The sequence below is a fragment of the Galleria mellonella genome, unplaced genomic scaffold (assembly GCF_026898425.1).
Source record: "Galleria mellonella isolate WM207_F2 unplaced genomic scaffold, CSIRO_AGI_GalMel_v1 utg64, whole genome shotgun sequence".
NCBI classification, from domain to species: domain Eukaryota; kingdom Metazoa; phylum Arthropoda; class Insecta; order Lepidoptera; family Pyralidae; genus Galleria; species Galleria mellonella.
The window spans coordinates 743,536-760,844 of NW_026442133.1; the positions used below are offsets into that span (position 1 = coordinate 743,536).

Genomic DNA, 17,309 nt, shown 5'->3' on the forward strand with positions numbered 1-17,309 from the left:
ATTTATTTATTTATTTATTTAATTTTTCAGTTACAATTTGAAATGATATGGAGGAAAAGGATTGTTAGTAATGAGGTTTAACAAGCCCATTGCTAACATTACACCCTCCTCCAACAACCTCCAGGTCAACCTCCACTAAATAAAATAATATATATATATATATAAAATAAAATAGGTTGTGTAAATATAAATTTATATTTTATTAGACACCGGAATATAAATCGTTATAATCTTTTATTTATTTATTGAAAATAAAATAAGAATTTGTTTTAAGTTTCATAAATACTTACGTTACTTTACATTACTTACAACTGCGTTATCCAACCCGTCTGCCAAGCGTGGCAACTATTGGCAAAACCTCCCAATTGGGTGAGGCCTATATTCAGTAGCTGATAGTTAACAGCTGGTATGATAATGACAGAAGTTATATTAGATATAAAAAAAAAACAAAATAAATAAATAGAAATTTACAAATTTTACTGAAATAATTGTGCATTTGATCTAATAGAAATTTATCAAATAGATGGATATATAAAATTCTATGAACTACACCGGGCCCGTGTTTCCTCCATTACAATGGAATAATGTGTCATTTGATATCTGTATCATATTCGAAGTTTAGAAAACATTGTACTTCCAATGAATACGAGTATACGTTACTTGATCTATTGTGGGATGAGCAATACCATTCTACAGTTGCACATTGTAGTGCATTGTAAAATCTTTATTGTACATATTTTACATTGCACATTAAAAAGATTTAATATACAATGGTAAACATATCCCATAAAGAGACCTCTTGTAGTCAACCTTTGAGAAGCTGAAAGGAAACTATAGAATGTATATATATATATATATATATATATATATATATATATATATATATATGTGTGTGTGTGTAGATACATACATATATTCATAATTGGTTTGATGAAATAAGAGTTTCAAAATAGAATTATACGATATTTGCTTTAAAGATCTTCATATATATATGTATTACTTTATTATAGATTTGCTTGTGCGAAAATATTTAGTTTTTGTTTCCATGTAAATGCGTTTATACAATATATGCAGATCGTATGACTGCCTATTTTTATTTATAAAATAACACATTAATATGGAAAAGTTTTGCTGGAAGAAATCTCTTATTAGAGATAAGCTCGCCTTTGTACATTATGTTTATTATAAACATAATGTACAAAGGCGAGCGAATTGTAATTACCAGTATGTTTTGTGTACAATAAAGAATAAAGAAAGAAATAAAAAAAAAAGTTTGACCAACCATTTAATCTGTATATTAAAAGAATATTTATGTTTATTAATATTATAATATTATTAATTATTTTTAGTGTAAGCAAAAACTATAGACAACCCTTTGCCTCTGTCTTAGTATACCTTCCCAGAATCTTTATTTTATATCTCTTTTCAAGGTCACCGGTTCCATGAATAAAAACATCTAATTTGGCTTTTCTTTTTATTTGAATAAATATATCTTAATCATCAATCAACAGGAAAATTCAAAAAAGAAAATACCAAAGGCATTGAAGAAATAAACAACATGTTTATTAAATAATTTATTCCTGTAAATATTTATTGATTAAATTTTATAATAAATATTTATGTAGATAACAAACAGCCTCCATATTTTTCATATGATATTTCTATCGACTGACTTCAGAAATATGTATGTATTTAGAGTTTTCTCGATCAAATTACAAGTAAGTTGAACGTTAAAAAAATAAGTTAATTTATAATACGTAATACTAGAAAATATTGTTAAGAGAAATGATGCAATTGTAGTAGCGAATCGAGAAGTTGCAATGGATTATAAACTGTTTTGCACCACTGCATTCCAATTTGGTTGAGATGTTTATTTTTTATTCCACGTTATTATGGTGTAATATTATAACTTACTACGATTGTATACTAAGCATTATTATTTTACTGCAGAGGTGTACAACATTTTTAAATAACCCGTAGGTCATCCAAATGGTTTTGTCGTTCTATAATCAAATATTTTGGTCTACAAAAATTACGTCTAACTTGACATGAACAGTAATCTCTCTTTCTCTCTCTTCGTCCATTTCATTACTGAAGGTCGTGCCCTTGAAAGGTGTCTTTTGCCTCTCATAAATAGTATATATATAATAAATATATATATAGTCAAACTAAGGATCTTCTATCTGTATCGATTAAAATAGACTGCGAGTTTACTAAACTTAATATTTTTTATGTAACATAGATCGGTAAATAAGTGGGACATTAATACATCGTTATCGTTATCATCTTTATCATACGAACGCTTAACTGTCCACTGCTGAACATAGGCTATCCCTTTGGAGGGATTTTCTCATTAGCTGCCATGTTTGGCAAGCGGGTTGACAACCGCTGTTAGTCTTTGGTGATATTTTAAGAGGGACGTTGTTGACCATCCCTTTACCATTAAGTTCCCTTAGTTAGCTGTCACAAAACCCACGGGAAAAGATGGGGTTGCTCATTCTATGCCGGGACCACATAGCAATGTATTGTATATATATATATAATAAATTGCTATAGTCGTAATGATATATGTATATTATAAGTAAAAAGCTTGCACAATATGTTTTTTTCTGGAAATTTTTTAAATAACGTGACATTGCTTAAGAGAGGGCTTTTGGGAATTCCCACAGGACGGAAAAAAACGAGTTCCACGTTTGCAAAGCGGCAAGGTTAAGAGGGAGGCTACGAAACTTTTGACATCAAAGGTTGACGCCCTTGTATCTCACTTCAGTGGTGATTGTTCACACACAAAATTTTATATTTATAAAAATAATATTTAAAAAAATGTACTAATAGGATTATAATTAGTACTAAATAATTATTACATGTTTTTAGAATACCCAAATATATAAGTTACCTATTTAAATATTTACAAATATATGTAGTGATGTTAAATATATTGTATGTGGTAATCATATATAATAAAAGAATAATTTCACTAATGATATATATATATATATATATATATATATATATATATATATATATATATATATATATATATATATATATATATATATATATATATATATATATATATAATCATTAGTAATATAAGTACCTTAACGGCTCAACCGATAACTATGGAATTTGGTATCCACGTGCTAAATGATATAAAGAAGAATATAAATTGTTTTTTTAATCCGGTTAGTAAACATATCCCGGTCATGTGGACAAAGTCGCAGATAAAAACTAATAAATAAATTAATATATAAAAATTATATAAGTTATACAACTATGTTTTAATTTCTACATTACTAAATACAAGTTGAATTAACAAAATGACTATCGACCTCTGTTTGTTTCTCAGTTTATTCCTTTTAAACTACGTAATGGACTTTGACAAGGATTTCATTGTAATTTGGATATTTTTTACGAAAAAATGTATATACAATTGCACATTAAGAAAAGTCGGGGCATTTAGTTAATTATGTATAATATAATGCAGAAATCAAACAAGTACATAACAAATAAAGTAATTTCAAACTATTAATAGAACCGGCGTACATTAAAGAAGGTCGAATCACAATTACCTGCAAATATGAATTTGATAATAAATTAAAATTATCATTATTAACCGACATCAACAAAGAAGATTGATGTTTTTGAAACAAATGGGCTTATTCCCGAATTGTTTTCATACACTACCCATTGATATATCCTGCATCATGACCTCATATACTGTGACGCTTATAATACCCTTCATAAATTACATTTTCGAAGGATTACAATGTAATACTTCCTAATCGTATAATTTTATGAAATATATGTTTTTAAAGGTACAAAATATCCATACAGCCCGTTTGATGGTAAACAGTCACTGTAGTTGTCACGTGTATGTTACTTACCCTATAAAAGTACAAAGTTTTTTTAATTTACAATAAAAAAAAATAAGGAATGTATGTAAGCGCATTACTTCAGAGCGGTTACACCTGGTTTTATTTATTTATTTATTTATGTATGGTTGCCTTCCCTGTCCTCAAACGCTTTCTTTTTTTATCTAATGATTAGTAAAAAACACCACACGGCATTAAATTTGCTATTTGCACAAATTTCATTGGATAATAAAAAAAAATATGCAACTTAGAATGGCAAACAAGCTGACGAACAACCTGATGGAAAGCGGTAACCGTCGCCTATTGACGTGAGCATTACCATGGACATAACAGGGTATACTGTTTCGCCCATGATACCTCCCATGCGTTAGCGTTCCAGAGAATTTTGGAACAAATAATAAATATACGAATGAAAGAGTGTGGGTTACATTGTAAAGGGGAGACTTGGTCTTATTTTTTAAGTTAAAGGGAGCGGCTAGTTCTCTTGATAATACTGTTATTATTCTTTTCAGACAGTGAAATCAACATGCGACTGCATAAAAACTCAACTGAGCACATTAGCCATTTCGCTGACGCTATTCAACTCGGTGCGTCTCCCGAGAGAGGCGTTCAGATATGGAGCTGTTCCGTACCTGGTGGTCTACTCGTTTTGGCTGCTCGCAGTCAGTATGCCAACAACGCTGCTGCAATTGGCTATGGGACAGCTAAGTCAACAAGATCCTGTCGGCGTATGGAGAGCTGTTCCGATATTAAGAGGTACGAGTTTTATCATAGATTGCTTTATGGAGGTAGAATATAAAAGGAAAATATAATATTTATTTATTTAAACTTCAATGCACAATTATATAAGTGAATGTACATACGGCGAACTTAACACCTAATAGCGTTCTCTACCAGTCAACCATGACGCAAGCGGAAAATTAAGTAGGCGGTGCATTTATTACTAAAATATATATTATAGCAACAATATTTATATATATTTTTTATGACACAGGTGGCAAACAAGCATACGGCCTATCTGATGGTAAGAGTTACAGTAGCCTTTGAACGCCTGCAATACCAGGGTTATTAGGTGCGCGTTGCCAACCCTGAAGAAATAATCTCTTTACCCCCCTTTTGAAGAACCTTATGCTGTAATCTATTGTTAAAATACTTAATAAATATTCACAAAATTCGCAGTATTGTAGCATACATAACATGTATGTATATACAGAGAAAATATTAAACACTGTTCAAATATTATTTTATTATTTATCGATTTTAAAAAAATATAGATGTTCTCAATCCGTTTTTCTTTTTTTCTCTTTTATTAACCTTATTTTTAGAAATTTTTTTAACTTCTAATGTTCCAGTAACAATCTAATAAGGATCTTAATGCATTTACTATAAAACACTTTTTTCAAATAATCCTTTTAAATGATTAAATAATTCTTTAGAAATATTAAACATAATTTTTTTATTTAATTTGACATGTAACGCATATACTGCCATGCTACCACAGTTCGGAGTGCGTTTTATGTTTTCCAATGAATTAAGCTTAATTTTTTTTTATCCAGGTATTGGTCATTTGAGGCTACTAACATCATACGTATGTTGTGTATTCAACATGATGTATGTAGCCCTGTCATTGGCCTTTTTACTATGGATAGGAAAAGGCACATTCCCACTGAAAGACTGTACGAAACTGCACATAACTCCGGTAAGTTTGAATTTTTTTTTTACAAATATTTATTTCCTGATACCAGCAGCGTATATCAAATAGCGTAGATCGGGTTACCATTTAATTTTAAAATCCATTGTAGTAATTAAACAAGTATAATAATGATATAGAAATTGCTAGACAATTTATTTAAGTAAAAAATCTAAAAAAAATTTTTGTTACTTTAGTAGCATCTCTGCAAGATTGACGATAAATAAGGTCATCACAGAATACACTGTGACTCTCATATATACCTTATAGATATCTCTCATCCATTACTTTTCTTATATATATATATATATATATATATATATATATATATATATATATATATATATATATATATATATATATATATATATATATATATATATATATATATATTATGCTACGATAATAACAAGCAAGCATACCACCCGTCTGAAGGCAAATGCGGTTACACTAGCCTACGGATGCATGTAATACTGGGAATGTCACTGCGCGATGTGGACCTTTAAGAAACCTTAATATAGCATTTTTTAAGAACCCCATATAGTAATCTCGGAAGATCATTCCTGACCTGAGTGATAGCTCTGAAATCATTCTGCTACTAAGGTGTGGTGTAAGGTAAACGGTACCATGGTACTATATGTATATATATGCATTACTGAGATGACTGGGAGTCGGTGAATGCAGGTGGCTCACGACCGTTCTAGTTTTTGACCGTTCTTATGGCAATCTATGGGAGAGGCTTATGTCCAGCAGTGGACGGATCCATGCCCGCATTTCATTAAGTTCCACACCCTTTTCACGGAAACATACAATTTGAAATAAAATTGAAAAATTAAATCCTACCTAATATTACCCTTGCATATTTGTTTTGTATACAAAATTAAAACGATTTTGTTTGATTTTTTCAGCACGGGTATGAAAACAAAATGAGTGCAGCTGAATGTTTTAAGTTAGTATGTAACATTTCTTTATTTGAGTTTTTGTTTTTATTTAACTGATCTCCGTATTTAAGTTGACCAGAGGAAGACTTTGTACAAAACTCGTTTGCTTGGACACTTCTATCTTATTCGTGTTTCTACTGTGAAGCAGTTGTGTTTGCATGGCTGTGTTTTGGTTTAAAGGATGGAATATGGCAGTTAATTTACAGGGTACAGAGGAATAACATCTGAGTCCTCAGGAATGGCAACGTATGGAAAGTATCATGGGCGAAACAGTATACTCTATTATGTCCATGGTACTGCTGAAACACAACTGCTTCACGATTGAAACACGAATGGGACAGAGGTACCCAAGCAATCGACTTTTGTACAAAGTCTCCCACTGGTATCTGCGAGATGACGCTGTATAATTTTATTTTTTTTATTATTGTTAGGTAGGCAAACGACCTGATTGAAAGTGGATACCGTTGCCCATTAATACTTGCCTAATGTTACATATGTCTAATGATAAATAAATACTTAATAATAATTCTTTTTAAATAATTGTCGTTTTGTTTCAGCTCAACATTCTTATCATCATTCACAGATAACCCTCAGTACTTTGGTCTAATGGCGGTTTTGATATTTATTTTATGGTTTTTCGTGCCAATACTGTGAGTAATATTGTTAGTACTATTTAAAACCAATCGTTTTTGCATACGTGAATTAAGTCTCAAGATTTAATAAAAAAAAATTTTACATGTGGACTCGGCATAGAATAGTCCAACTCCTCTTTCCCCGTGAGTGTCGTTAGAGGCGACTAAGGGAACTTAACCCTCTGACCGTGTATTTTTTGTCACAACATCGCTGTGAGAACAAGTAGCAGTATTTATATATATATATATATATATATATATATATGTATATATATATATTCTTTTTTTCTTTCTTTTAGTACGAGTATGCGACCATTTAGCGAGATTTTGAGAAACAATATTAATCTACCAAAATAAAAAACGCGGGATAACAACGTCTATAAACATAATAAATGTGAGCATGTCGAATTCGCTGGATGCATAAATTAAAACTACATAGTAGATAGTGTATGCCGAAATCGCGGGATCTCCGGTCAGAGAGTTAAAGGTCGAGGGATGGGTAACAGCGTCTCTCTTAAAACATCACCAAAATCTACCTGTGGCTGTCAACTCGCCTGCCAAGCGTGGCAACTATTGGCATAATTCCTCTCATGGGCAAGGCAGGCTCAGCAGCGGTTGAAGCTGATAGCTGATGATTTAATTAAAAAATCTCTATTATTGTATTTAAAAACAAAATTCCCCCTTTGATGTGTTCTATCTATAGATTTTCATACTACAAACATATTAAATTCAACAAATTTAATATTTTCCCAAATGCATTGCAGGGAGTCAGTGGATGCAGGTGGCTCAGGACCGTTCTTTATGGCAGTCTATGGGGGAGGCTTATGTCCAGCAGTGGACTGACAATGGCTGAAATGATGATGATGATGATGAATATTTGTCCTACTTCTGGTACAAAAAGTTATTTTGATTTTAAAACCTAAATTATTAAACTGATTTCGATATTTTTTTATTGGACGAATTCTGTCAGATAGAAAAGAATTTTCCAAAATAGTTTATATATTTATTTATTTACATATATATATATATATAAAAAATTGAGGTAACAAACGTTACAAAAAATCATTCGAGTTGAGACTTCAAACAGAAGTAGGTTGTAAATAACAAATAAAATTAATCCGAGAGATGGCTATAGGCTCACTTCGCGCCATGTTAGACTCTAAAATGTTCTACGAAATGTTATAAGTTTAACATTGAATATTATAATTGCCACAATTGTGATAAATTACAAATGCCTATTTCTACCTCATCAGATATTATAGTCGTGAGCATGTTTTTTTAATAGTATAATATTTACCTATAATATGAACTGTTACCTACGGAAACAACGGAACGTGTCATATCGTTTTCGTGTTTAATTAAATTCGTTTACCTAAAAATAAACAGCTCTTAATTCGCTTTATTAACATTAATTGACCCAATTTAGATAATCAATGTAATTAATGTGAAAGTTGAAGCAATTTAGAGTTTTAATTAGGTACATTATGTTTTGGAAAAAATATATGAAAATATATAATTATATTATGGAACTATTTATAATAAAAAATTCGTTTGCACAGTATAAATGCCGTATGGGCCCGGCATAGAATAGGCTACCCCTTCTTTTCTTTAACAGTCGAAGGATGGGCAGCAGCGTCCCTCTTAAAACATCTCCAAGGTCTTACTGCGATTGCCAACCCACTTGCCAAGCGTGGCAACTATTAGCAAAACATTTTAATAGAGACATGCCTATGTTCAGTAATGGACAATTAACGGTTGATATATAATAAGTACATAATTTATTTGTATCGCTTAATTACACAAATAACAATAAACACAGATAGACATGCACAAAAGAGTGAGAGAAAAAATAAAAATACAAGAAAAAATGGAAATACATTAAAAAGTGACAAATTATTTTCTTCATTTCGTATGTGCTGAGTAACGCAAAAAGTTTCAAGAAGTTTAAAAAAGTGGAGGAAAGAATATTCCCAGAAAATTCACTGATTTTTATAGGAAAAAATAAATAAACACTTTAACATTTTACTTTTCAAAAAAAAAAAAAACACCAATTTCGATCGTGACTTAATCTGTATTATGGTACTAATGTGAAAATAAAACAAACGTAATGTTTTCGCCAGAACAATGCATGCTTGTTCTTATGTATTACTTTATGCATTAACATATAAGTATAAATATCATATTATCTTTGCTATATATAATAGCAAATCTTTACTGATACTTACTATAAATATTAACATAAGTGTGTTTGTTACTTTTTAGCGACTTAACGGTTTAAAAAATTGTTATGAAATTTGATATACAGATATTACGTGAGATATAGTAGACCATAGGTTACTTTTGATTACAGTATAGAAAGAACGTATCCTGGTTGCGAAGTTATGTGAAAAAATTAATCCACTAACAAATTTAATATATATAAAGGAAATAGAATATAAATATATTTTATTACATCTACAAATATATATGAAATACATGTCCTGTGATGACATATCAGCATAGTACCTCTCCATTTTTGTGCAAACCGATTATGTACTTTTAGAATAATAAGAAACCTGTTATTAGTTTTAATGTTTTAAATACTATTCTGTAATTATTAACTGTAACGCCGTTGACTTTTAATAAATAAATTTAATATCATCTTGGGGGGTTTTGCCAGTAGTTGTCACGCTTGGCAGGCGGATTGGCAACCGCAGTCAGGCTTTACAGATGTTTTAAGAGCTAAGCTGCTGCAGATCCCTCGGCCTCCCTTAGTCGATTCTTACGACATCCAAGGGATTGGAAGGGGTGATCTATTCTATGCCGGGATGATGCAGCCAATTTACCGGCAAATTTAATATATTAAATATTAATTTAATTGTTGTAAAAAATTCGCAATTTGTTAAATCGTTCGTCATTAATTTTCTTCTTTATTTTTCAGTTTATACCGTCTACACAAAACGCTGAGAATATCACTGGCAGTCATTGCTCCCATTGTGATCATCATGACAGTTGTTATGTGTACATTTCTATCTAACACCGAGTCGTTAAGAACAATGTTCGAGTCCTGCGAGGAATGGATGCCGATATCTCAACCATATATCTGGCACAGTGCATTGATACAAGCTTTACTGTCCACTCAAATTGTAGGTGGTTATTTAATTAGTGGAGGGGGAACTGTGTATAATTATTCGGATGTGAGATGGTAAATATAGCTCATTTTTTTAATTTCATTAATTCTCTACAATTCTCATATGGACATCGTTAATTGCCCATTATTGATCGTATCCATAGTTTCTATAGATTATACTGGTCGATTTTAAACCACCTGTTTTTTTTTTTTTCTTAAATTAATGATTAAAGATTGGTAACCTGTACTGTGTAAATATGCTAGCGGCGACCAGTGAGGGCTGATGATAGGTGAGGATGCCAGCAGATCAGTTGTTCGTCGACAGAGGTACGCTGCTGTCCATCCCTCGTCCTCCCTTAGTCGACTCTTACGACACCCACGGGAAAAGAAGGGGTGGCCAATTCTATGCCAGGACTACAGGGCTAATTTTCATTTTCAAAAAAACACGTTCATGAACTATTGATGTCTTGATCTTACTAGAATACAGAGAAAATCTTAAGAAGCACATTGTGATTTATGGGACAGATATAGAAGTTTACGACCTTCATATATAGATACACCCAAATATTTACGTATTAACTTACGCACACGCACACACGCATACATACGCACACACATACACACGCACGCACGTACGCACTTACGCACACACAGACACACACACACCCATACAAACACCTATGCATATCCAAACTCACATTCAATGTCACATTTAATTTAACCCTGTTCGCCGCACTATAACTGTTAAATTTCTAGCTTTGACTTCCACGAGACACACGAGGCTTTGCCTAGTGTGGGGTCATAGTTATATTGTACTACAGGCTAATTTTGTTTAAGGAAATAAAATTTATTATTATTAATAATAAAGAGTAATACTATTGTTTAATTACATATGTGTGTGCATGTATATATAGTGTGCATACTATTAAATCTAGCTCTATCTACGTCTAGTTGCCTGGTTGATTGGAAACTTTGCAGACCAATTTATTTTGGACGACAATAGGTTCATTATTCAAGCGTTAAACTACGGTGAAACTTCGAGAGTTGCCCGCATCGTGTACCTTATTAGCTTTTACCGATATAAATTTATTAGGATGTAATAAATGGATGCTCGCCTACTTCGATGGAGCTATGCATGAATGAATGGCTGATTGAAATTCCGGCTAAATAAACCCTGTGTGATAACACCAGTGGCATTGACCTTTAGAGTTTACGCTTTATACTCGTAGGTACAGGAAAAGCTAACCCCTCTTCACCTTCCATGCGAACAAGCAATAACTCGGATATTGTTTGGATCGAAGCTGACGTGATACAAGCAAATATGTTGTTCATAACTTATATAAAATAATAAAAATCTATCTTATTAAATCACATCATATACATCCTTACTAATATTATAAATGAGAAAAAGAGTTTGTTTGTAATGTAATGTAAATAGGATTCTATTTTCCAAACTTAGCATCTCATTTGGGCTGTTGTGCGTATGAGTCGTGGCTAGTACAGCCAACCTAGCTCCGCCCAGAAGCACAGAAGCTTCCTGGGATCTTCGCAGGCCTAAGAAGTGTTTGTTTATTACCTTATAGCGTTTTAACTACTTAATTAATCACTATGAATGTATTGGTGTACACGTACTATATGGGATGAAGAAGGTCTTTTTATCCCGGTTCGTTAACATGTCCCGGTCACGCGAACGAAGACGCGGGTAAAAGATAGCGTTTAAAAATTTATTTTTACTATTGAATTAATACTACTGGGCATATGCAAAGCGCCATCTAGTTACAGGTTAAAAAAACTTATAGTATAGATGTTAAATAATAATAATAACTTATTAACATATAGACTTAGACATCTATAAATGTAAACAGACATATTAATGTATACAAATTTTATATTATGCATAGATTAAGCATAGTATGCATTTTTTATGCAAAGACCAAATTTGCAACTACGAAAAGTGAAGGTAGTGTGATAATTACATTACTAAGGTTATCATGTAGACTATCATCATTGAAATATAGCCACGCAAGTATAGCTTAGCGGCAGAAACATAAGTGGGTAAGAGGTATCCGTGTAAACGACATTTGTCGAGTGCCCTCATTTCCACTGGCATAGTATAACGTATTCTTAGATTACCAGCACTGCCAGATTGGATATTGCATTTGCAAATCTGTGTAAAAAAATTTATCATTAAAAATGTTAGAGAAATTTTTGGAGAAAAAATTTCGATTTTTGGGTAAAAATTAATAATCGCATCTGGTAACCTTGTTCATATGTAATACCCTCCTATATTTGGCAATCGAAATAATAAGTCTTAAATTTTAAATAATTGTAAAATTTCTGTTTATAGGGTGTCAACATCAGTTATAATTACAAATCTGATATCTGGCTGGCTGTGGGTTTTGGTGTGGGAGTCAATTGGTGGTGATAGCAAGAAGGATACAAGTTTTATAGCAATTCTAGTCTTAATATACCAATCTAATGTAGCAGGAAGAAGGTCGAAAGTATGGCCAATGATTGCCTTTGGGATTGTTACTGTGTCTGGCATAATAACACTGGTTAGTGATAGCTTATTTACTATACTAAGTAAAAATAAATTTCTTGCCATCAATATAAGTACTAGTATAGTACTCAGTCACTTATGTTATCAGCTATTTGGCTTTAATGATGTTTAAAATATTTAAAATTTATATACAAGATCAAATTTATACAACTATCATAAGGTAGTGTAACTACTAGTGTAACTAAACATTATTTCTTCTTTAAAGAAACATGTATTTCACTAAAAACTATAAAAAAAAAAACTAAAAAATATTTGAGTCTTCACACTAATACGGAAATTCTTATCTTAATAAAAATTGCTGTAGAAATTTCCTCCTGCATTTAAATATCCAAATTAAATTTTTTTTTAAACTAACCTATCCAGTGATGTGACGTTGCAAGTAAGTATCTCTATAGAATTTATTTTTCTGTTTAATTTATTCTACCCTCCAAAAATAAACATAATATTGTCTGGTATACATATTGGGAATCTAAAATTGGCTAATTTATGGTGTAAATATAAAAAAAAGAAATATTCTAGATATTGTAGTTGATTCCAGATGTAATATTAAAATAAAAAAAAAAATAGCCTCAAGATTTTTTGTCACATATCATATTACTTATGTACCTTTAATTTTACTAATACAATATACACTTAAAAGGATTCTAATGATCTTTGTCTCATCATAACTCAAAATTACTTTATTTTTTTTTTCAGCTGACTCTCCTGTTCCCAGTATATGATAAACTACACCGTATCGCTGGTGGTAACTGGAGACTTTTCGCGGCAGCATCATCGGCTGTTGGCACCATACTGACCGTTGCCGTTCTATCTAAAGGTCTCGAAGTGGCCACTATTTTGGATGACTTGGTGTTACCAATATTAGCAGTCTTCACTACTGCAGTTGAAGTTGTCGGTTTCGTCTTCATCTATGGTAAGACTTGCATAACCATAACCATTCATGTTTCAACCGTGAAGCAGTTGTGTTTGCATGGCTGTGTTTCGATTTGAAAGGTGGGATATGGCGTGAATTTACTGGGTACAGAGGAATAACACCTGAATCCTCAGGAATGACAACGCATGGGGGGGTATCATGGGTGAAACAGTATACGCTGTTATGTCCATGGTACTGCTCGTGTCTATAGGCGACGGTTACCACTTTCCAATCAGGTAGACCGTCAGCTTATTTGCCATTCTAAGTTGTATAAAAAAAACCTGATAACCGTTTATTATAAGGCTATCCATATATTTGTTTTCTGCTATATATTTCATGTCATCTAAAATAGTTCTTGTATTTACTTTACAGGATGGTTCTATCTAGCAGTGGATATAGAATTTCTAACGGGGAATAAATTACCTTGCATTTGGATTGGAACATGGTGGACAAGTCCAATTCTTCTACTGGGTACGACAGGATGGTGGCTCCGTGGTATACTTAGAACTACATGGAGTTATACACAAACACTATGGCCTTTGCTCGGAGTATTCGTGGGGATATTAGTTATCATGATTGTAATGGCAGCCATAGCTGTTGCTAAGGAGGAACAATTTAATTTTGTAACGGTAAGGTTTATTATTGTTGTTGGTATTGTTATTAATTAACTCATTATTATTATTACATCGTGAATGGTGTAATAATAATTTACTAATAATAACGTAACGTAATAAGCACGAAGAATAGAAAAGAAAAAAAATATATAGCAGAAAAATACAGGCAATCACATGAACAAAGTTTGCGTAGAAGAGAAATGACAAAAGGTGTTTTCTAGGTGGCCTTAGAAATGAACTAGCATAATAGTTGTTTAGTTTATAAAGCAAGAATTTTTTATGTAATAAAATTAATATAGAACCAATTTGAGAGTAAATTGTATCAATTGCATAAAGAATTATCAAAATTGGTTTAGAATTGATGATGACACAACAAATAAAAATAGTATTGGTATTTTCGTTACCTAGATTAGGCATTAGTTTGAATTTTTTTTTACCAGAGGGAGACTTTGTACAAAAGTCGATTGCTTGGGTATCTCTGTCCCATTCGTGTTTCAACCGTGAAGCAGCTGTGTTTGCATGGCTGTGTTTCGGTTTGAAGGGTGGGATATGGCGTGAATTTACGGGGTACAGAGGAATAACACCTGAGTCCTCAGGAATGGCAACGCATGGGGGGTATCATGGACGAAACAGTATACTCTGTTATGTCCATAATACTGCTCATGTCTATAGGCGACGGTTGCCACTTTCCATCAGGTGGGCCGTCAGCTTGTTTGCCATTCTAGTTGTATAAAAAAAAATTTAAATTGAAACGAAAAGTTTTTACCGCAATTGGTTTTAAAATCATAAATTAAATATTAATATCAACAACATGCTATCAATAAATAAATAAATATTAATATCAATAACAATATCAACAACTTATTTTTCAGAAACTAGCATCGGCTTTCAGTCCATCCCGGTTATGGGGCCCCGAGGAGCCAATGGCGAGATACGTATGGATGTCACAGCGTTACTCTCATGAAGTTACAAGCTCCGATAACGATATCAACTCCGAACCAGTTAATTACTCCCAAATAATATTTAGTAAAGACAACGAAAAGATAAACAACGATAACTGGGCAAAAAGCAATAGTATATACCAAAGAAATTTCAATAGTATTTATAACAAAAATATATATTTAAATACAAAAGACGTAGAATACAGTAATCCAACTATATATACTACTTATTCTGTACCAAGAGGCAAGAAGAAGAAGAGAGAAGAAGAGAAATTTCGATCTCCAAATGTTTGTATAGCAAAAAATGAAATAGGTGGTCCGTTAAGTTGTAATTGTAATAGACATTTTACGTTAAATGTACCAGATTTAAAAAAGAACGAAATAACAACTAGTCTATAAAATTAATGTCATTAATAAATGTAAGGACAATAACAAGAGATCGTTTTGGTTGAACTCTGAATAAAGAGTTTCAAATTTCGCTCGGAGTTGCCGTGGCGATGAATAATTTTCAACAATTGGTGACAGTTGCCAGTGATATACTGAGTTTGTGCAGAAACACCAAGTTTTGTTGATTGCGGTGTTAGTTTTAGGAGTTCAAACGTACAACGATGGTCTTGCCTAGTCTAATTTATTGTTATGTTAATCTAGAATTATAAATAAATATCATACAATTAACTAATAAATTAATAAAGTAATAAACTGCTTTTAAATGAGTAAACATGCAAATCTTTTGAATAAGTCCTGCTTTTTAAGTTTGATTGAATAACATATACCAACACCTTTACCATTGTAATATGCCTTTTTCTGCATTATATAGTAAATACCTTATGAGTTAATCTAGAATAGGTTTGTTTATCTCTGTACCCAATTTTGTTCAAATCCGTCCAGCTATTTAAATTATGCGTTCAGAAAACTAAACCACATTTTATTTATTTAACTTTATTGCACCTAAATAGTGTAAATGGCTTAATACCATATTGAGTTTTTTATCAGTTAATTATTAACAAAATTAACAGAAAATATAATTAACGATGTAGCATATTCTTATTCAAAATACCTGAAATATTTAATCAGTGCGTGTTGCTAATGAGGACTTATGGAACCGAACATGGTCCTACACGGTTTTCTGTATCCAAAAGTTTCAAGTTACTCAGCGAGCTATGAAGAGGACTTTGCTCGAAGTTCTTTGCTAACCAACACCAATGGGGAAGAAAGGTTCTTAAAGAACGACCTCATAGGGGTAAACGCAATGTAAGGCGACTTCTTATTAGACGAAGTGAGAACCTCAAACACATTTTAGGGTATTAGTAGGTGCAGGTAGCTTAGTGACTGTTCTTTGTATGGGAGTGGCCTATGTTCAGCAGTGGACAGATAATGGCTGGTATGATAATGATGATGATTTTAGTATTAATGTATAACAAACATCTACACAAACTTTTTTATTTATAATATTACGAGGAGTTGTATGAGGAATAATACATTTGTATTTTGAAAAGTTTGTAAATCCATTAATCCTACTTTTTGTTCTACTCATTCACTTACAAAAGTCTAGAATTACATCTAGTGTCCATTTTCATAAATTTTCATAGACCTATTTACAAAGGTGCTTGGATTCCTTATTTTATGCTCAGGCCTCGAGGAGCACGGAGTTCTAGCTTTATTATTTTCATTAAGGACAAAGCGTAAAATAATGACCAACACGTGCCTTATCCTAATCAAGTAATGTAAACTGTACTTAAGCGTTGACAGAGAAAAACTTGAAACATCTTTGAGAGTCAAAATATACTAGCCATCTTATTTGGTAAACTTAATTAATTTTTCATTTAGTATTCAGTATATTTATATTGCCGTATGGTCCCGGTATAGAATGGCTCATCCTTTCCCTTCCCATGGGTATCATAGGAGGCGGGAAAGGGAACTTAATGGTCGAGAAATGAGCCTCTCTTGAAACATTTCCAAAGCCTAACTGCGGTTACTGACTCGTCTACCAAGCAACTATTGGCAAAATCCCCCATATAGTGGAAGCCTGTATTC

At 32.0% G+C, this 17,309-nt stretch overlaps 1 protein-coding gene across 1 annotated transcript in view; it reads left to right on the forward strand.

Moving 5' to 3' along the window:
- LOC113512622 (sodium-dependent dopamine transporter-like) overlaps positions 1-17,086 on the forward strand; it is a 30,419-nt gene extending 13,333 nt beyond the window's left edge. The window contains exons 2-10 of the mRNA XM_031906943.2: positions 4,388-4,631; positions 5,432-5,574; positions 6,474-6,514; positions 7,064-7,156; positions 10,059-10,322; positions 12,595-12,802; positions 13,504-13,720; positions 14,093-14,349; positions 15,207-17,086. Of these exons, the coding sequence (XP_031762803.2) occupies positions 4,388-4,631; positions 5,432-5,574; positions 6,474-6,514; positions 7,064-7,156; positions 10,059-10,322; positions 12,595-12,802; positions 13,504-13,720; positions 14,093-14,349; positions 15,207-15,674 (1,935 nt within the window). The 3' untranslated portion in view covers positions 15,675-17,086. The remainder of the gene's footprint in view (positions 1-4,387; positions 4,632-5,431; positions 5,575-6,473; positions 6,515-7,063; positions 7,157-10,058; positions 10,323-12,594; positions 12,803-13,503; positions 13,721-14,092; positions 14,350-15,206) is intronic.
- Positions 17,087-17,309: the final 223 nt, after the last annotated feature.